Here is a 22,123-nt window from a genome sequence, read left to right on the forward strand (position 1 = left end):
GACCCACTCTGGAGGTGTCCAGGGTGCCCCACCAGAGCCCCCACAGGGATGAAGACCCTCTTGGAGGTGTCTAGGGTGCCCCAGTAGAGCAAGGCATGACTCCATCAGTTGCCTTTCATCACGAGCTCCTGAACCACAGGTGTCAGCAGCCCTCCACCAGCCCTGGTGTGACGCTTCCACATGGTTGGCTGACCAAGGCAGGGGAGCATGACAGAAATAGGCGTTGCCACAAGAGCACTGTCACCGTCACCTGACAATGTTCCAAAGGAGAGCAAGATGGAATACATTCCCCTATAATGTGCTTTTCAGAGAACTCACTGAATGAGGAAAACATCCTAGAGATGGAAATAAATCTGTACCAGTTTCTCTTTCCTTATTTTTTATTTTTAAACATCCATGATTGGGATGTGTGTCCCTACTACCTCAAGATAATTCTCATTTAAGAAAATGCCAGCCTGGGCGACCCTTGTCTCTACAAAAAAAAAAAAAAAATTAGCTGGGCATGGTGGCATGTGCCTGTAGTCCCAGCTACTCAGGAGGCGGAGTTGGGAGGATGGCTTGAACCCAGGAGGTCGAGGTTGCAGTGAGCCATGATAGCACCACTGCACTCCAGCCTGGGATACAGAGCAAGACCATGTCTCAAAAAAAAAAAAAAGGGGAAAAAGGAAAAGAGAAAAGAAAATAAATGAAATCCCACTTTGGTATTTTACTTGCAATTCAACTCCTGTTTGACATAATTAAAATGGGACATTCATTCCAATGAGATTTCTAGCAACTCCCCCCACTGAAAGACTCCTCTTGGTTTATTCAGACTAGAGTGTGGTTTTCTTTAACTTCCCTTTTAGCTAAGCGCGTCAAAAACAAACTTTTTTTTTTGGGGGGGGGGTTTTACTTCCCATATTCTGACACTTGCAGAAAGCGATGCCCACCTGAAGACGGCCCCCACCCGATCCTGAGCTCACACTGGGTGCAGGGTAGCATGCACACCCTGTTGGGGGAGCCCAGATGTGCTAGGCCTGCCTCACCCACTGCTGTCATAGCAACTGGCACTGGTTACCTGTTGGCACCAGCCGCCCACCCCCATGCCAATGCATGGCCGATCCTTGCAAGGCAGTGCAGCCCCCACCCCCTCTCCCCGTCTGGCCACTCTCTTCCTTGGGAGAACTCTAGATCCCCCGCTCCTTTCACATCTGTTGGCTGAACTCAGGTTTCTGGTTATTACATACCCCCGCCAGGGCTCTGGGATGCTCTGAGACCAAGTGTGTCTAGAGCCTTGTCAGGGTCTTGTATGGAGCAGGTCTTTAGTTAAGGCTGGCCGAGCTCCTTTGTGTACCTCTCTCAGAGCACCCAGCTGAATGAGACACCCCACCAAGGTTGGTTACTATTTGAGTACCATCTAGTATTTCATTCACATCTAACTTTGGGATCTTGTTAGAAAACATATTTCCAATCTACTAGAGCAAGCAATGGAAAAACCTGGCATAATACCACTCTCTAGCACTTTTTTTTATGTGAAAACAAGAATTCTGAAAGGGAAGTTTAATGGCCACACCTTCGTGTTCAACCCTTCTCCGACCGATGCTGGGGCACCTGTGTGTATCAGGCTTTTCATAGGCTAGGAAACAAGGCAGACCTGGCCCCAGCCCTCAGGGAGCTCGCTGTCCACAGGGAGACCAGACGCCATTGGAGGCTAACCCAATACCCAATGTGCTGCCATGCTTGGCTACTCAGAGCAGAAGCACGAGGTGTCTCAAAACCAATAAATATTAGACCCCCTGCTTTCAGAAGCTGTGCATTTTAGGAGTTTAGGTGGGTTTTCTGGAGACAGTGGTAAGGATTCCTGAGATGAGAAGAGAGGAGACAGCCTCATTAAGATTTAGATTCTCTAATACTAAATACATTTTGCTATTTATCAGCTAAGAGTGAAAGTACCTTGTGGGTTTAAAGCCATTCTCTCTACTTGGGCTAATGGATATCTCAGAGACATAAACAGAATCCACACGACGTGTCATGTGAATTGAACAAAAATTATGGGACGCCATTGTTTAGGGCTCCAACAAACCAGAATACCAAACTAAATGGAGTCACTCATGCTAAATGCCACATAATCAAATTGAAACTTTAAGGAAGCAGATAGATCCCAAAACAAGAAGACCTGCTTTTTTTTTTTTTTTTTTTTTGAGACGGAGTCTCGCTCTGTCGCCCAGGCTGGAGTGCAGTGACGCAATCTCGGCTCACTGCAAGCTCCGCCTCCCGGGTTCACGCCATTCTCCTGCCTCAGCCTCTCCGAGTAGCTGGGACTACAGGCGCCCGCCACCACGCCCGGCTAATTTTTTTGTATTTTTAGTAGAGACGGGGTTTCACCGTGGTCTCGATCTCCTGACCTTGTGATCCACCCGCCTCGGCCGCCCAAAGTGCTGGGATTACAAGCGTGAGCCACCGCGCCCGGCCTAAGACCTGCTTTTTCTAAAAATAGGAGATCCCAGACTACATGAGTCAGCATAATAAGGAACTCCCCTCTGCTTTAACCCTTAAAAAAAAAGCAACCTGAAGTAATTCAATGTTAACCTATCAGTTATTTTTCTATTGTTCTGTTTCCTTCTTACAAAACGCACTGTTCCAGTACTGCCTGGCGGGAGCTCACATTTTGTTTTGTAGAATGGAGGCTGCACTAATTTGTAAGTTGCAAATAAAAGCCAAATAGATCTGTCACTAAATTTGCTATAATTCTGTCATTTGACATGCGTTATAAATGTATTATTAATATTAATGCACCAAATGGTAACATCTCTTGTCTGGGCAGTTGCACCATGTTTCCTGGGCCTGGATAGAGAAAATTATAAGATTACAGCCTGCCCCCTCCTCTGTGTCTAGTCCATCCTCTTAGGAAACCCAATGATGGTGTTTCTTGTGTAAGATCCCGCATGGCTCCTTGGTGTCTAGAGTATAACCACATGCCACACATCAGACCTTGGCGAGCCTGTCTGGCCTCCTTCCTGTCCAGCTTCTAGAATCCCAAGCAGTGCCCCGGCCCGCCAGTCCCCTCCACTCCAGCCCACCCATCCGTGGCTCCCCACCTCCCATCTACTTGTCCTCAGGCCCATCCTCTGCAACACCACTGCCCTGACAGCCTTTCTCGGCCTCAGCAGCACCTGAACACTTCCACATGCTCTTTTGTCCACCTGTTTCCCTGCCCTGGGCTCACAGCTCCTCAGGGCAGGACATTCCGCCTTATCCATCTCAGTGTCTTCAGAACTCAGCACAGTGCTTAGCCCTGGTGCAGAGCAGACAGCTGGTCACTGTCGGCTAAAGGAAGGAAAGACATGAATCGGAGAGAGGGAGCTGAAATTTGCTCATCTTCCTTTTGTTAAGTCCCAGCTTTGGTTTAGTCTTATTTAACTTTCTTGTCTGATTTTACCTAACAGTCATTTTCTAAGCTTTGGGAAGGTTCAGAAGAGATACACTTGATGAGTTTTTTCCCCTTTGGTTTTAAAAAAATCAGAAGCAAATATGAGAAAAATTTAATCATTTGTTAATTTTGAGTATGGGTTGTAGCAGTATAAAGATACCTGTTTAAAAAAAAAAAATAAAAAAGAGAGAGATGGAATAATGGATATACTTATTATTATTATTATTATTATTATTATTATTATTATTATTATTATTTTGAGACACAGTCTTGGTCTGTCACCCAGGCTGGAGTGCAGTGGTGCGATCTCAGCTCACTGCAAGCTCTGCCTCTCGGGTTCATGCCATTCTCCTGTCTCAGCCTCCCGAGTAGCTGGGACTACAGGCGCCCATCACCACGCCCGGCTAATTTTTACTTTTTTATTTTTTAGTAGGGACAGGGTTTCACCATGTTAGCCAGGATGGTCTCGATCTCCTGACCTCGTGATCTGCCCGCCTCGGCCTCCCGAAGTGCTGGGATTATAGGCGTGAGCCACCACGTCTGGCCTGGATGTACTTATTTCTAAGATAGCAAATATTTGAGCACATTTGATTACTCAAAAGAGTTTTATCAAGTGGCCTTTGGTTTGGCATTTTTGCTCTTGTTGTTGACAAACAGTTTTTATTTATCTTCTTCTTCCTCCTCATGCTCCTGTCTACCTTTCTCTGGGCAACCCTGGCAGGACCTTCTTGCCACCCATTTTCCCTTTAGACTCAGAGCCGGTAACACTGTCTGGCCTTCTCCAGCAGCTTCCCCACCTTGGTGTCCTAAGGCTGCTTCTCATAGTCACTGATTCCACAGCTCACCAAGCTTGTCTACGCATCTCCAAAAGCAATCCCAGAGTCTATGGATTTGATGCTGGGGATCCTGAACAGAACAGGCAGTGGTCTTTGGGGGGCATTAGGGGCCTTCTCCTTGCCTCCCTTAGCTGGTCCATAATCCTTCATTTTCCCCCCACAGCCTACTTTATCCATCTTTGTCCTTTCATCATATTTAGACTTCTCCTTCCCCAGACATTATCTTTCAACTCTAAGAGCACTTGGAAAGTTCTGTGAAATTGATAGAAACTTGTGGGGTTTTCTTCTGATCTTCCTCCCCGCACATCTGCACAGGGAAGGCATGAGCAGACATCTCGCCCTGTGGTTTCCGGGGATCGCTGTTGCCACCCCGACCGTCTAGCTGGCAGGCCAGGCAGCACAGGGCGCACTGTGTGGCTTGGCACTCTCCAGCCTTGCACCACCTGCCTGCACAGCAGCCTCCTTCTTGGGATATTCTTAAATGGGGCTGGGGTGGCATCTCTGAGGGGTGATGAATTGGCAGAGGTGCCGTGGGTTTACTCACCAAAAAACGGGAGTGGATTCTGAAGAACTACAAATCTTGAATCTTAATAACAGCAAAAATAGCAAAAGTAGAAAAGGTGGCAAAAGATTTCTATGGCTATCAAACTATTATTGGATTTATTAAAGGACGCACATTCTTCTTAGAATATTCTGCTTTCAAAGTACATGGCATACATTTCATGTCTACCAGGTTTTCTTGAACTCTCACTAAATTCCTAAAGTATTTGTTTACAGCAGAAAAAACTCGAATAATAATTTCTATTTTTCTTGGCTTAAAAAATTACTAAGTTTCTTAATGCATTAAAATTACGTGGCTCTGATATTTAAATGAAGAAAATACAAACATTTAATTGAAAAATTAAGCAAAAAAAGCTTTTGTTAATTCAAGCTATCTTAACCCATGTTATTAACAAATATTTTAGACAGTGGTTAAACAAACTGGCCAAGAGATTATAACTTATTTATTATTATTTATTATTTATTATTATTTATAAACTTTTTTGTAAGCATCTTGAGGGCAAGAACAGTATCTTTTTTATCTTTTATAATCTCTATAGTACACACTGAAAGAAACACCAAGAGCCTGCAGAATGAATAATGCCAGTAAGAACCTTGCGTCTTTAAGGCAACAATGGTTTATAACAGCTATTTGCAGGATAATCAAGAAACACCAAAAACAAGATTTAGAAAATCAATGTATAAGAAAGCGTATGTTAAAAACAACCCCTCATGTTTTTACAACTTCTCATGACACAGAGCGAGGAAGAAATTAAGTGCTGTTTTAAACCAATGTTGACAACAAGTAACCTCGCTGTTGTCATTCTGGGATGATCAAGGAAAAATGACTCATTAAACAAAAAAAAAAAACAACCGTGAAGACTTCAGTCACACACATACTCCTTTCACTCCCTTTTTGACACTTTTTTTTTTTCCTGAAGTGCCCAAACTGAGAAATATATCACCTTTAAATACCTCGTCTTAACGGCTGCCCCAAGAGGAATGTGACTCACTGCTGTACCAAGTAAACAGTAACATAATAGAATTTTGATATTTCTTTTCAGCTAAATTTGACAGCAGTATCTTATTTGTTAAACATGTTATAGAAAGATTTTACACATGGCAGGTTATTGGGCTTTTCTTATCCATGGGGATAACCTTTGTCTAGAAATTCTTTAGTGGATGTAGAAGAGGATAACTGTGGCTCCATACTCCACCTGTTAATCCTGAAGAGCTGCTGAAACCATCAGTCTGAGTGGAGAAGCGGCAAGTGGGAGGGGCTGGATGTCAATGGGCACATGACAGTGGTTTCTCTCGAAAACACTTGTCACAGCCTAACACATGAGTGACTATGAGATCCCTGCCCAGGGGCGCCTTTTGAGTTTCGGGAAAAGTGAGGACAAAGTTTTGCCACAGAGGCAGCAGGTGCCTGGCATTTGTTCATTCTGGGCACAGGGAATGGGAAGGTGATGGCTTGGATGGCCTGGTCAGCTGTGAAATGCTGATCTCAATTTGTTTTGTTTGCTGAAAGGGAAAAACAACAGGCAGAGGGAAACTTCAAAGTATTATGACGGCAACGCTCTTAACTTTCTTTTATAGATTTTTAAAAGGTTATAGTTTGAAATAACTTCAAACTTAGAAAAGTTTCAAGAATAGTACCAGGAACCCTTGATTCCTCCTTAACCAGATTCACCAATTGTTATTTTGCCACAGCTGCTTTCTCTGTCTCTGTCACACATACACACAATCACACACTATGTACTGACATGCACAGATATTCCTAAGTCATTTGAGAGCAGGTTGCACACATCATGGTGCTTTTTTCCTTCATACTTCAGTGTGTATTTTCTAAGAACAAGAATATTCTCTTTCCTAACCATGGTCGGTATGTACCAAGTCCTGGAAATGTAAAATTCATGTAATACCAATATCCAATCCATAGTCCAATTTCATCAATTGATCCTAAAATGGCCTTTCATCAGACATTTTTTCTCCAGTACAAAATCCAGTCCAGGATCACATTTTCCATTTGGGCAGCATGACTCCCAAGTCTCCTTTAATCTGGAAAATCATATTTTTGAAGAACATAGGCCAGGTATTTTACAGAATGTCCCTCAAATTAAGTTTATCTTATTTTCCTTTACAATCAAAGTTATGCATGTTGATTGTAACACATAACTGATATGTCCTTTTCAGGATATGAACATAGTAATTCTTTGTTCCATAATTGGTGATGTTAATTTTGATAACTTGGTTAAGGTGGTGTCCAATTTCTCCTCTGTAGAATTACGGTTTTCCTTTATAATTAGTAAGTAACTTGTGGAGGGATACTTTGAGAGTACAAGTGCTCCTCAACCTACGATGGAGTTAAGTCCCAATAAATCTACTGTAAGTTGAAAATATTGGAAGTCGAAATGCATTTAGTACACTTAACCTACTGAATATCACAGCTTAACCTAGCCTACCTTAAACATGCTCAGAACACTTAACATTACCCTACAGTTGGGCAAAATCATCTCTCACAAATCTAGAGTATTGACTATCTCATGTAATTATTGAGTATCGTGCTGCAAGTGAAAAACAGAATGGTTCACAGTCACTGCCCAGCATCGCAAAAGAGTCTCGTACCATGTATCGCTGGCCTGGGAAAAGAGCAAAACTCAAAATTTGATGTATGGCTTCTACTGAGTATGTATCACTTTTGCACCACTGTAAAATTGAAAAATTTTTAAAGTTTGACCATTATAGGTCAGGGACCATCTATATATAAATAGCCTAGTCTTCAGATATTGATGATTTTTCCCTGAATGGATTTTTATTATAATGCTTGCAAATTTGTGATTTTCCAATACCATCATTCTTTGTGTATTTATTACTTGACATTCCATTTAGGAAAAGCATTTCCTTTCCTCCAGTGTATGTATTTATATAAATATTTATCTACTATTATAATGCATGAATTCTTGCTATCCTTTATTTATTTTGATCCCCAAAGCTGATGCCCTAGATGTGGCCAGCGGGATCCCGCAGCTGGCTCCAGTGTCCTTCTGACATGCCCCAGCAGTGACTGATCACTTCCTTACTTTCCTGGCACACGATGATCCAGGGCTATCCTGTACGTTCCCTACCCTGGGCCTGGAATCCACTGTTTCCCTAAAGAGGCTGGTTCCTTTTAGTAGGGAAGGAACACTGGTTCCTTTTAGTGAGGAAGAGTGTTTAGAAACCAGATCTGGGCAGTAGGTGAACCCACTGCTACCAGGAGGCCACTGCTTCTGAGCCCCTCTCGGTCAGAGTGAGGGTATGTGTACACACACACACACACACACACACACACACACACACACACTCTCATGAGTTTACGATGATAGTGATAATTCCTTTCCAACCCCACAGGGTTCTCCCTTGCCTTCCCCTGCTTTATATATTTATTTCCCTTCTTCCTCAATAAAATCAACCTAGTTCCTCATTTGCTCAAATCTATAATACACACAGCATAATTTCAGAATTGCTATACTCATACTCTTATGAAAACTAAACCTTGAAGAAATGTTTAAGATTTGTTTGCAGTTCTTTTTGTTTCTTCATTAGACTGAGGGTATATCAGGTTCAAACGTTACTGAAATCCATTTTCCCTCCTTCAATGTGATTATGCTATTCATTTGAAATGCAGTTAGATCATTTGTTTCTTTTCCGTTTTACATTTGTCCCTGTCCTTTTGGTTTGCTTGTTGAATATATAAAACATTAACATGACTCAAAACCATACAAAAGTGAAACCATGCCAAAGGCACACTCCCTCCCCATCCTCCCACCTCCTTGTCCCCGATCCTTTACAGAGAACCAGTCTCATTAGTTTCTTGTATATATGAAGTGTAAGAGCATCTAAAACAAGCTACCATCATGCATTCCCACCCGCCACCCCCCAACCAATAATGCCTTCCTTAAACTCGTAAGAACCACAGTAGCCAAAAAAGGCCCAAAGTCTCTATCATGGTGGCAGATGGAGTGCTGTCACCATCTTTGTATTTACACACTTGATTACTTTTGAGTCCTGTTGATCGAAACTGCTTCAACTCTGAAACACGGATTTAGAATGAGTACCAGGTATTACTGATTAATTACCTGTTCCTCAGAAACTTCTAGAGGAGGGGGCGCTGCTGGCTCAGGCTGCCGACCACCCTGATAGTTTACGTTTTGTCGCTGACGTAAAGGAGGAAAAAGACGATTCCAATTGATCATTCCTCCCTAAAAAGAGATCAACACAGTTATCAGACGCAGAAGGAGCAGAACCATCATAATGCTTAGAAGAGCTTTCTCTCAATGCAGTTGTATCTATAGACTGGGAATGAAGTGTCATATTGATCCACTCTATGCAAGCAATTCAAATCCAAAAGTATCACAACATCCTTCAGTCAACAGCACAAAATTGGCAGCCTGCAGTAGGTGCTCAGGAGAAAAGAAAGTAATAGGCAGTGCAAAAGCTGTTTGTGCACTGTGGTTCTGGAAGGCAGTGAAAGACACTGTACAGACACTCCTAATTTCAGCCCGACTGTGACACCGCTGACTGTCCCAACTCCAGTTAACTCTTAGGAGCTGAGGGCTTTGCAGGGCGTGATAGGAAGGAAGACATGGAGAGGAGGTGCCTAAGTAACTGAGGGCAGCCAGAAATCTGGTGTTTCCATCACGGCCCTTAAAATTCTCCCCCGCTCTACCTTTCTTCTTCTTACGACTGAAGTAAATCCCGAGCGCGCACAGCGGAGGAAGACTGCAGGCTGTGATAAAACTTCAGCAACAGGCTAGAGAGTGTGAAGGGAAATCTGACAAACAGGGAAAAGGTGAGAAGTGAGGATCAGTAACCGTCTTTCTGAGGGTGGCTCCACGGATAAGACCGACAGCAATGCCGTTCCTTGCTTAGTCTATGTCACCAACAAAAAAGAAGCCACCATGGGAAGAAAAATGCATCACATGCTGCTTTAAAAAAATCCATGTTTCTAGCTATATGGCAATCTTTGAATTTATTAATTTAAATCTCTATTTCTAGAAGTCTTCTAGTCCTGACAAAATTTAAGATCTGAAAATCTTCCTACTACAAACACCTAAAAATGCTATTAATAGATAAATATTTCTATACACAGCTAAATATGAAAGAAGTAAGTGGAGTCGCAAGGCCTCAGGAACAAGTGGGCGTGGGAAGCAGAGCTGCACACAGTGAGCAGCCCGGGAGACAGGGGAGCACAGGCCCTGCTCACCCAGGACCACTTGGGTTTTATCATTGTTTGAGTTCGGAAGATGCAGCCTTGGGTCTGAAGAGGCAGCAATTTTGACCTCAATTATCTGTCTAAAGATACAATCTTCAAATGGCAGCACCCTCAGCGAAAGAGATGAAAAAAAAAATCAAACTAAAAAGCCTGTCTTCTCCCGGAGACAGCAGGAATCTTGGTCCTGCCTGAGAATTAAGAACCACAGGCAAATTTGGGGTTCAAGTTATACTATACATATGTTGTTACATTCATGGTCTCAGAACCCATCAAAAAAGTTACATAAAGATTGGTTTTGGGATGGAGGTATCGAAGGAGCCAAGCAAAAGCAAATGTAAAAGTACTCTGGGAGAGATATTCTCTTGCCTTGGGGTTACACAGGATTTATAGTTAAAGCTCCAGTGGGGAAAAACTCAGAATTCAAAACTACAAAATCCACAAGGAAATCACCCATGATGAGCAAGTTGGCACACACAACACACAGGAGGACTGGGTCCCCAAGGACCTGAATATAGGAGGATCTGAAAACGATTACACGCTTCAAAAAGACTAGGACGTCACAGGAGGACTTTAAAGAAAAGAATAAGGTATTACGAGAAAAAACAGATGCGAAAAAAAATTAGGGAAACAGAAGCCACTCTCACCTCTCACCTCCTCCCCACAAAAGATAAATCTAAAATATAAAGATGTACACAAGTTGATGTAAAGAGATGGAAAAAAATCAGAGAAATACTAATCAAAGAAAGCTGTTGTTCTACATTCATGCCAAATAAATAGACCTCAAAGGCAAAAAAAGGCAGTATTAGGGATAAAATCAATAGAATATATGAATATCATATTTATATGTAACACGATGGCATCAAAACACAGAAAGCAAAAATTAACAGAATTACAAGAGAATTGGAAGCATCCAGACATATATTTAATTTTCAGCATATAACTCAGTAACTGACAGATCAACCAGACAAAAAAATAATGTAAAAATAAATAACAAGTTTATTTCTGAATGGACATATATACCTTGCATTTAATGTTTAGAGAATATACATTCTTTTCCATTACATTTAAAGTATTTACAAAGTAATTGTGTACTAGATCCTATATGAAATATTCACAAATACCGAATCATAAACATTACACAGATTATATTCTCACCATAATGCAATTAAACTAGAAATCAGTATCAAAATAATAACTAAAACAAAAAACCTCACAAATTTGGAAACCAAAAAAATCCTCATAATGGAAATTAGAAGATATCTAAGAATGAATAAAACTATTACCCACCTATCAAAGTTCATGGGATGTAATAAAGTGGTTGATGTAATTTTAAAATATTGAGCTTAAATTAAAAAAAGAAAACTGAAAATTAAAGGGTTAAGTATACCCAATTTAAGAAGTTAGAGAAAGTAACAATAATCTAAAGAAATGAGAAAGAAGAAAGTAGAAAGTTGAGAGCAAATGCCAGTAAAATGGAAAACAAAAAAACAGAAGGAGTCACTAAAACCTACTGCTGGCTGTTACAAAGTCAAATAAAATAGGCAAACCTGGCAAGCTTGATGAAAAGACAAAGGAAGGAGCACAAAGAAACAGTATTAAGAATAATACAAGGGATATGATGGCAGATTGTTTTAAAATCACAAGAATACTTTATTCATACCAATAACTTTGATGAAAGACAACTTTCTAGAAAAGCATAACTTATTAAAACTTATTCTAGAGAAAACAGACATTGGTAATTATCTTTGAAAATTGTTCAGGACCATCTACTTAAGCTGAGCCATAGTGAGACTCAGCAATTCCACTCCTGAATAAAAGAAATTCAAACACATGTTCATCAAAAGACATGGACTAGAATGTTCTCAGCAGCATTATTTATAACAATCAAAGATGGGAACTACCCAAATGCCCATCAACTATAGTATGGGTAAGTTATGGCATATTCACCTACTGTAATCTAATAAAGCAGTTTGAATGAATGAACTATAATGACATGCAACAATATGGCTGAATCCCTCAAATGATGTTGAACAAAATAAACACAAAAAGTACATTTGTATGATTATTATTATATAGCATGTACTTTTCTGGATACATGTCATACTTTAATGTAATTGAAACAGTACTTAAAAATCTACCCACCAAAAACCTACAGGTGAAGTGTATGAAACCTTTAATGACTCCTTATCTTATATAAACTGCTCTAGAGTACAGAAAAGGAAGGAGAGTTTCCTACCTAATTTTTTGAGACTAGCATAACATTGTTTCCAAAACTAGACAAGGCCATTATGAGCAAGAAAAATTATACAATATATAGTTTATTTTTCTTGGGTAGATATAATAGTCCTAAATAAAATATCAGCAAATTCAATCCAACAATGTTTAAAAAATAATTCTCTTATCTAGTACGATGTACTATATTAGGATTTATCTAAAAAATCTTAGAAAAACTAGCAACATAATCCACACATTAACAGTTTGAAGGAGAAAAATCAAACGCTCATCTCAATAGATATGAAAACAATTTGACAAAATTCAGTACCCATTCATGAAGACAAAAATGCCTATTGCCAATTCTTGCATTCAGCACAAGTCACAGCATAATGAGAACAAAACCAAACCCAAACAAAAATCTCACGTAAAGACAGAAAAAGAGAAACAAAACTCATTATTCAAATGATGACTATCTACCTAGAAAATCCAAGAGTGTTTACAAATGTCTCTCAAAGCATGAGAACTAACAAGAGAGTATGATTAAAAAGTAACATTCCTCTATTGAAATCATTTAGAGAATGTAAGTACAAAAAATTACTATTAATAAAAATATAAGGTAGTTAAGAATAAAATCAACCAAAAGATCTGCAAGATCTCTAAGTAAATGGAAAGATTCAGCATGTTCCTGAATTGAGTCTGGTAACATGTAACCCTATAATCTATCCAGACACTGCCAACTCCAGTATAGCTGACTGCTGGTTCATTTCCAATATCCATTTTCCCCCCTTGGAAAAACCAGTTTTGGTTTTCTTGGGTGTGTATATATGTGTGACTTGCTACCTTTCTCAGTATCCCGCCACGTTGACTAGGTTCTGACATTGGTATGTCAGCAGAAAGGGAATATGGGCCGACCAGGAAGATCCTCAGAGGCAGGGGCTCGCCCTTCTTAGGGGATCAGGTGGAAGCCCTGTGCTGAGGATACAGCAGCAGCAAAGAGCCGGGGACTGATACCTTCAGGACGCTGCCCTGCTGGCGTGGGCTGCCCACTGCTGCTGGACTTCTATACAAGACAGAAATAAACTACCTTGGTTGAGTTTCTGCTGTTTTGTGTTATCTGTCATTTGGAGTCAGATTCCTATTATTATTCCTACTCCCTAACTGTTATATACTCAAAATTCAAAAGTATGCACATGTGTATATTTTGGTGGGACTAGACTACTTGAAGTTAAAGCTCAAAACTAGGCATGACTATTTTAAAGAAGTATAAGAAAGGATTTCTCTACCAGTTATTAGGACTTAGTATTAGACTGCAGTAATTAAAGTCATGTGGTATTAGTGTAAGTTAGGCAAAAAGTCCAAACAGAAGACAGAGTCTAGGAATCAACAGTAAACATGGGCACTTGGTTATGAGTCCGCACTGAATACAGTCCTGGGACAAATGTCTATAGATAGGGAGAAGATAAAACTAGACCTTTACTTCACACCACCCACAAAAATAAACACTAAGATTAAAGATTTAAATGTGGAAAGCCAAACTGTGAAAATTTTTTTGAAGAAACAGGAGATTATTTTCATGTCATTAGGATAGGAAAGGATATCTAAAACAGAAATAGGAAGCATAAATCACAACGAAAAAAGTGGTTAAAAATTACTTTACCTGTAAGAACTTTTGTATTAAAAGTTTGAATTAAATAAGACAAACTACAGATTGAGAGAAAATGTTTACAACATATAACTGCTATATGCTCAAAATTCAAAAGTTACAAATCAATGAGACTTAATAAATCGATGACACTTACGAACTTATAAGACAACACTTATAAATCAACGAGAAAAAAGTAAGTGACTCAAGAGAAAAGCAGATAATGTATATGAATAGTCCATTTACAGAAGGGGAAATCCCAAGTTATGAAAAGCTATTCAATCTCACTAGTGTTAGGGAAAGGCAAATGAAAACAAGTTATTTTATACCCACAAGACTTGCAAAAATACACAGCCCAATAATACTGAGTGTGGCAATGACGTGAAAGAAATGGTAACTCTGGTAAGTTGCTGATGAGAGTACAAACTGACACAAGCCTTTTGGAGAGCAACATGTCAAGATCTAGTGAAACTATTCTAGTCTATGACCTGGCAACTTCACCTCCAGGGAGCTGTGAATACTGACGGGGTCATGTATGAGGATCTTCTGTGAAGCACTGGTTATAATATTAAGTAAGAAAATGGAAAAAATTCAGTTGTTCCTAAGGAGGGAAATAAATTAATAAGTGGTTCTATTATATAAAGGACCATTATAAAAGCAGCTAGAATAAATGAACTAGATTTACATGGGTAAATCTCAAATATACAATGTTTAATGAACAAATAAAGTTGTACAAGAATATGCATATATAATATATACATATACCATTTACATAAATTGTATGTAGTTTATGTAAATAATATAAATAAAATGTAATACTATTTACATAAATTAAAAAATACTCAGAACAAGAGTATATATACTATTTTAACTTTTTTTGGGGATGAGGGTCTTGCTACATTGTCCAGACTGGAGAGCAGTGGCTATTCATAGGCACAATCATGGCGCACTGCAGTCCTGAACTCCTGGACCCAAGCAATCTTCCATCTCAGCCTCCTGAGTAGCTGAGACTACAGCTGTGCACCATTGCGTCCGGTCTATTTTAACTTTTTTAGATGGATATATGATAATGGTGACTCTGTTCTCCTACCCCCAACCCAGGAGATATTTGGCAATGTCTGCTCACAGTTTTGGTTGTTAAGTGAAGGAGGAGAGCGGGGACAGGATGGTGGTGCTGTTGGCATTTAGTACGTAGAGATCAGGGATGTTGCTAAACATCCTACAACGTACAGGGCAGCCCCTATAACAAAGAATGGTCTGGATCAAAATGTCAACGGTGTCTAGGTTGAGAAACCCTGGTAAGTACTTATGTAGTAAAGATACAAAAACATGCAAAGGCACACAACACACCCACTTCAGGATAGTGGAAGGGGAATGGGCTTTGAGTTCCATTTCATTTCTTACAAGAGAGTGAGAGAATCAAAGAGTAGGCAAAGCAAACAAAACCCCAATCCCTCTACTCCTGTGATAGTAGAAAAGTGCTTAAAAAGCAGAAAGTTACAGCTCTAGGTTCTAGGATGTTTTGACATGAATCTGCTCTTTACGTAGGGTTAAATATGAGCCTCTATAAACAGGAAATGTTTCCTTCACTTTGTCTTCTTCAAAAGCAATAACCACATATTTTAAAAATGAAGAAGGAAACAGCTTGCAGTTTGAACAGGCGTTTTATGAAATACTTGTTATTAGTTTGTAAGAAGATTTCAAATGAAGTAAAAATTCTTGAGTATATATACATGTATGAATGAATAGTATATATTAATACATACATACATGTGGTTTCCCAGCTGAGGAGCAGTAAAAGTTTCTGACATTTTATTAAGCAGAAGTTCCATGGAACAGAAATCTATGTTCTACAGGCATTGAAAGGTTTCTGGATGGGATGGTCAGGCAGTGTCTACATCAGAGAAGCCAGAAGAGCTCACGGGTGGCTGACCTCGGGCACTCGAGCGTCCACAGGAGAGTGTGAGCCAGGCACGCAGTCTCGTCCTTGCTCCCAAGGAGCGCACCATCTCCTCGGGGGAAGGCAAGATACCCAGAAATGGAAAAGCCAGAACAATGCAAGATGATATATAATTAAGATGGGAGGCCTAAATTAAAAGGACTAGAAAAGCTCAGAGTGGACATCAACCCACTGCGGCCAAAGCACAGGGGTAAGACTTCCAAGAGGATGGGGCTGGGGCTGAATATTAAAAGAGAATGATTTCAACGACGGAGAAGAGAGCAAGCAAGGCATTTTCCCCAAGGTGTTCAAAGAAAGGGGCCTAAGTGGGTTTATACTGCCTTCAAGGAGCAAAGCAATGCTAAGGAATAACGGCAGAGGGACAAAAAGGTAGAGGAAGCTGAATAAGAACAGTCTCTAGAGCCAGAACACCTGGGCTCAAATCCCAGCTCTGCCTCTTGTTGTAACACCTTTTCAAACACTTCCATGACCCTTGGTTTTCTCACCTGTAAAGTGGTAATAATAACTGCACCCACCTCACATGGAGAGTATGAGAATCAAAAGAGTTAATTCATGTGAAACATTTAAAATAGAACGTAAAGCCATCTACAAGCTTATTGCAGCTTAGCTATGATTATTCTCATCCTTACTACTTGGCCTTATACTTTATACAGTATTGTTTCTCGTCTTCCCGACTAGACTATAGGATCCTGGAGGGCTGCGATGGATGGAAGACCTGAACATATTTCCCAGGTGGCCAGTACCACTCTCAGCTCAGTGCAGCCTGAGCTGACTCCTCGTACAAGTTGGTGCCCCATAAAAGAGTAAAATGGAGAACAATTACAGAGGGGGCATTATGAATGTGATGTTTTAGAAAAGCCAAAATGACTTCCAAAAGCATCTTCATCTTATTTTAAGACTGTTGGCCACTGGAAACAAATGCACCCTTTCTTCTTAGTCTTTGGTGCTCAGAAAGCCTTTATCAGCATGCCAGGTTTTGAAGTGTGAAGCATGCAGCAGGGGCACCTCCAGTCTACAATTGGTGGCCCCCTGCAGGCCACCATGCAGGGAAGGTTCTGGGGGAGACCATGGGGTAGGCAGCAAAGGGCGATGTGACTGTTTAGGGGTGCTGTGCTTGGGCACACAGGAGGTGAGGCAGGGCCCACACAAGGACTTACTCAGTGTGCTATGGACCAAGGCTTTCAAATGTTTTCCACCTCATGGCACACACAGAAAAAGACACATTTGCATGGCCCACAGGAAAAGCCGAAACTGTTTACAGCTGGCCCAGTGTCTTTAGGCCCTTTCCAGTTGCCCCCAAGGGGGGAGGGGACCGGTATCTCAGCCCATCTATGACCATGGCACAGTGGCTGGGAAGCTTTACCGAGGCCATAAGGAAATACCTACACATTCAAGAAACAGGTTGATTTAACAGGAGCCTCTGACAAAGGGGATGACCTACCACGGAGATCAAGGGCAGAAAAAGACTAGATCGTTTTACTTGAATGAGTTAATGTAAAATCACAAAATTATCACATCTACTAATGTACCTGGTGATACTTTCAGCAACTAAAGTAGAAAGAGAATTAAGACAACCTCCTTGCCTTTTAGAAGCTCACAGTCTGGTATTTTAATAATGAAACAGTTTTTCCTTTTTCTTCCAGGTTATCAAAGCACCCTTTGTTAGATCCAGTGGATCCTCCTGAGCGCTCTCTGACCTGCCCTCTGGCAGCACCAGGTCTTACTGACCACTCTTCCTCGACGTTCTCTTCCCTGGGCTTTGTGGCATCCCGCTTTCTTTCTAGCCCTCTGGCTATGCCTTCTCAGTGTCCTCAGATTCTCCTCCTCCCACTCCTGTCCTTCAGACACGGGTGTTCTTGAAGGTTCCATGTGGGGAGTGTTTCTCTCCTTCTTCCGTGTTCTAGGTGCCCATCCATTCCTAGGGCTTCACTGGGTAGAGACTCCCAAACTCGAACCTCCAACCCAAACACCGTGTCTCAGAGCCATGTAACCCACTGTCTCCTGGACACAATTTCATCTAAATGTTAAGGAGACACCTAAGATAGAACACATCCCAAACAAACTCATCTCCAACCCCATATCTCTTGCTGTGTCCCCTGTCTTAGGGCATGACATCCACATCCATCCACTGCATAAACCAGATCTCCAGGCTCTGTCCACTGGAACTCCTCCGCCTCTGTCTCCACCCTCACTCTCACTGCCCCGTGTGAGACCACAGTCCATAGCCGGGGTGGCTCCAGAGTTAGTTCCTAAGATACAAATCTCGTCAAGCCCCTCCTCTACATAGAAACCCTTCGCTGGCTCCTCATTGCCCTTTTATTAATTTAAAAATATTTAATAACTCATTAACAATCACAAGCCTATTACTTGCTAACATAAATATAGATTTTTGAAATAAAAAATAACCATGTTTTCCCAAACAGAATTACTGAGAAGAGTGGCACTGTTTTCCATTTTTGCAAATCTCTTTAATGTCTGACTTACTAGAAGGTTGCTGGATTCTCCCATCTGCTTCTGCATTCAATTCTGTTCTATGTTACTCTGGCTTTTGAAGTACATGAAGCAAATCCAGCCACATAGATACACAGTTAGAAAAGAAAGGGAGAGTACATTAAGGGCCTTTTCGGATGACTACAGACATCCTCCCCTTTGATGCTACTCAATGCATCCCTGTTGCTTTCAGAATCTGACGGAAATTTCTTACCTGGGCTTACCAGACTCCTGTCTGCCACTGGAGTCACTTTCTCACCACCCTGCCCACACATTCTCTACTCCCACTGGGGAGCCTGCTCTCACCACCCCGTACTCCTCTGCGTGCTCTCACGCCTCACTGTCCCTTCCCCAGGACAGCTGTCAGCACATCCCATTTCACTTGCAGGCTAACCTGAATCTCACAACAGCCTATTAGCTCCACGGGGGCTGTGATTCTCCATCTTGTCCTGTTTGTAGACCTGGCCCCCTGTACAACCTGGCATAAGCAAGTACTCAAGAAACAGTCACAAAATGGATAACTGAATGGACAAAGACATAGTGAGGTATATTGCTGAGTTAAGGTGTATGGGGTTTTCTTAGCCAAGACTGTAGTTAGTTGGGATATGAAGACCCAGGTGGTAGGTTACTAATGAAGGTGGGGTGGAAGGGGTGAGAGGGGTTAAAACGAGGAGGCTCCCAAAGGACATGCTTGATATCTACATTCTTCATGGACATAGCATCCTCTTCTAACACAAGAACCAGGAGTTACAAAGAAGCAATGCTGGGAAACTGTGGTGAAACCACAAATGGCAGCTCCTCATAGAAGACAGTTATTTGCAATTCCCTGTGCTCTGTGGAAGCTGCAGCTTTTGGTGTAAGTATAATATGCTTACACTTAGTTTCACTCATTTGCCTTCTATGCGCGGTGCACTGTCCTGGGGCCAGATAAGGAGGCTGTGACACAGAGAAATGACTAATTTCCTATGGCCCTGAAAAGAGTTTGGCTGAGATAACAAAACAAACGTACATTAAAACTAAACAAGAAGCACTTCAGGACTGAACAAGAGGCATCTTGTTAGACTTAGAACTGTAGTCACGTGTCGCTTAACAACAGGGCTTCATTCTGAGAAATGTGCTGTTGGGTGACTTTGTTGCTGTGTACTTACAGAAACCTAGATGGGATCGCCTACTACACACCAAGGCTGCTTGGTGTAGCCTATGGCGACCAGGCTACAAACCTGTACAGCAAGTCACTGCTGAATACTGGAGGCAGCTGTAACACAATGGTAGTTGTGTATCTGAACATAGAAAAGACATAGCAAAAATATGGCATCATAATCTTATGGGACCACTGTCATACATACGATCTGTCGTTGACCAAAACATATTGTTATGTGGTGCATGACTACAAGAGTAAGCACAATACAGAGAGAAAAGACACCACAGAGGCTGCTGTCCTCAGCAAAAGCTTTGTGGCAAAACCAGGGAAAAACCAAACAAAGCCCAAAAAAAGAAAACCAAACAAAGCCCACCACCAGCACCACACACATAAACTGGCAACACATTCACTGCTTGGATAAGAGATGGGGCAATGCAAGGCCCAGAAGAAACCATGCTGCGTATTTGAAAACCTTGGTTCCTTGGTAAAGTCTTAAAAATATGAACCTTAGAAAACTCAGAAGACTGAATCTAACCCTGTCATGTGAAGTGCCACTCATCACCTTTGTGTCGTGCTATACAAACAGTGTATTGTATCTGTGCTGCTTCGCAGTAGTCTCAGTAGGTATTGGAAAAAATAATAAACTAGAGGGAAAGGAGATGATCACTTGAACAAAGTCCCAGGCTAGTTTTGCAGCTCTCGGTTTCACTTTTCCTTTGTGGTTTCTCACAGTGACCAGTGTTGATGGATGAGATACTTCAAACAGTACTATTTCTTCTAGGCAGAACAGAAGGCAGTTTCCATGGCAATACGATCAAGAGACACAATACATCCTGTTGCTCAGTTTTGAGAACCTTTTGGCTTAGGGGAAAGAAGTTTCCAACCATTGGCTGCCCTCTGCCCCGTCTCTTCTTCCTCTGTCTTGCTCTAGTCGGCTGGAGTCCCAAAGGCCACAGGCCTTGCCTGTGCATTCCATGCAGGGGCTAAAAGGGTCAGGGCCACAGCTTGGTGTTCCAGGGACTGACTGGGGATGGCAGTGAGGACAGAAGGTACAAAGACATCTACAGAGGACATCGGGAAGCTCCAGCACAGCTTAGGATGCAACCCAACAGCCCCTGCAAGGGATGCTTCTACTGTGTACAATATGACAGACATGTGTCCCAAGTCTTGTTTACTTTAATGACATTTCTTTTCAGAGGCCTGACATACCTAGCACAGCTGATCTTACTGTGACATAGGTACAATTTTACAAACAGGTTCAATTGCTTTCAACAGCAGCTGCAAACCCAAGAGAGACAGGTTTTTCCTTTGTTTCAACAAAGCACGGCTCCCAGCCAGTTCCATCTGGGGAGGCCCTGGAGGTGAGGGGAAGGGACTCTGGAGAGAGCCACGGGACACAGATGGCTCAGCCATGCACCAGGGCGTCCAGTGGGTCTGTGCCGCTGCTGCCCTCCTGGCCCCCTGCACAGAGCGGGGTGAGACTCCGGGCAGCTGTTGGGGGGCGTGTGGCACCAAGCACACTGCGGGCTGAGCCACAGGCCGGTGCCCTGGCTCTCGTTTGTTTTGAAAACGTGACTGACCTATCACTCCTCATGGGGAATTTTTCCTCCAGGGACCGTCAGGACCAGAGGTGTCCCAACCTTTTCCTGTGTTTTGGTTTTGGTAGAGAATGAGAATGCTAAGGCTGCTCTGTGAGAAGGAGGTGGTGGTGTGAGCGTGGCGTGGAGGGACCACAGGCTTCCACAGCCCACAGCCCAGCTGCAGGTCAGGGACATCAGCACAGGAACAGCATGCCAAGGCCTTGTCTTGCAGCTTCCTCACTCCCTTGACTGAGTGACATGCCTCTTAAGCACTGAATGCTGGTGACGGTAAGGGCCACACAGCGAGGACTGAGACAGCGGCCTTGAAGACTTAAGAATGGAAGTGCATCTCTCAGAGTGTGGATTACCCATTTCTGCATCGTCTCTTCTGTTTTCCCTTCCTTCATTCTTTTGTCTGCCAAATTTGGGGTCATTTTCTCCTTCCCAGGGTTGGCTCTACACATAAATTATAAAGTAAAAGTCAAAATTAAAATTAGTTTTGGTACTCGCTACAGTAAATGTTTTGACAGAAACAGAGGTGAAACTCCTAATTAAAAATGAGACTGGGGATTACTCAAGGTTTCCCCTCTTCTTACATTTCCTCCACGGAGAGTTCATCCATTTCATGTCTTCAGTGACCGCCTGAGTCTCATTCCTGCTCTTGCCTATCTGCCTTCACCGTGGCAGGCGGATGTCCACTTCCCAGATCATGTCTGGACTCAGCTCTCCTCTGTCCATCAAACCCAGCCAACACTCAAGGACTACTGATTTTCCCCTGGGAGGGGATCTGCCCGTTTAGGTCCTTGCTGTTGCACTCCGAGATTATGCCAACAACTTCTTGGATGACATGACTGCCAATAAGATTTCCCCAATCCAATCTGCATGCCACGGTCAGTGAGTGTGCACGAGAAGCCCTTTCACAATGATACTGCCTCAACCAAAAACCCTCGGGCATCCTGTCTGAGTCTGTCCTGTTTTGCAGGTCTGCCCAAACCAGCCCCATCCTAAATTACTTCTCTAAACTACATCCTAAATTACTATGTCGGCTCAAACT

The 22,123-nt window shown here is 42.1% G+C and overlaps 1 protein-coding gene across 4 annotated transcripts in view; it reads right to left on the bottom strand.

Annotated features, from left to right (window-relative positions):
• The window catches only part of UBAC2 (UBA domain containing 2), a 182,734-nt gene that overhangs the window by 9,965 nt on the left and 150,646 nt on the right, over positions 1-22,123 (bottom strand). For 2 of the 4 annotated variants that reach the window (XM_055244010.2, XM_063618966.1), the window contains exon 8: positions 8,907-9,029. The exons of 1 other annotated variant lie outside the window; for it this stretch is intronic. In XM_055244010.2, the coding sequence (XP_055099985.1) occupies positions 8,907-9,029 (123 nt within the window). Of the gene's footprint in view, positions 1-8,906; positions 9,030-11,013; positions 21,526-22,123 lie in introns of those variants that run through there. One more of the 4 variants, XM_063618963.1, reaches the window with a different exon arrangement.

This window comes from Symphalangus syndactylus, chromosome 15, assembly GCF_028878055.3.
Source record: "Symphalangus syndactylus isolate Jambi chromosome 15, NHGRI_mSymSyn1-v2.1_pri, whole genome shotgun sequence".
NCBI classification, from domain to species: domain Eukaryota; kingdom Metazoa; phylum Chordata; class Mammalia; order Primates; family Hylobatidae; genus Symphalangus; species Symphalangus syndactylus.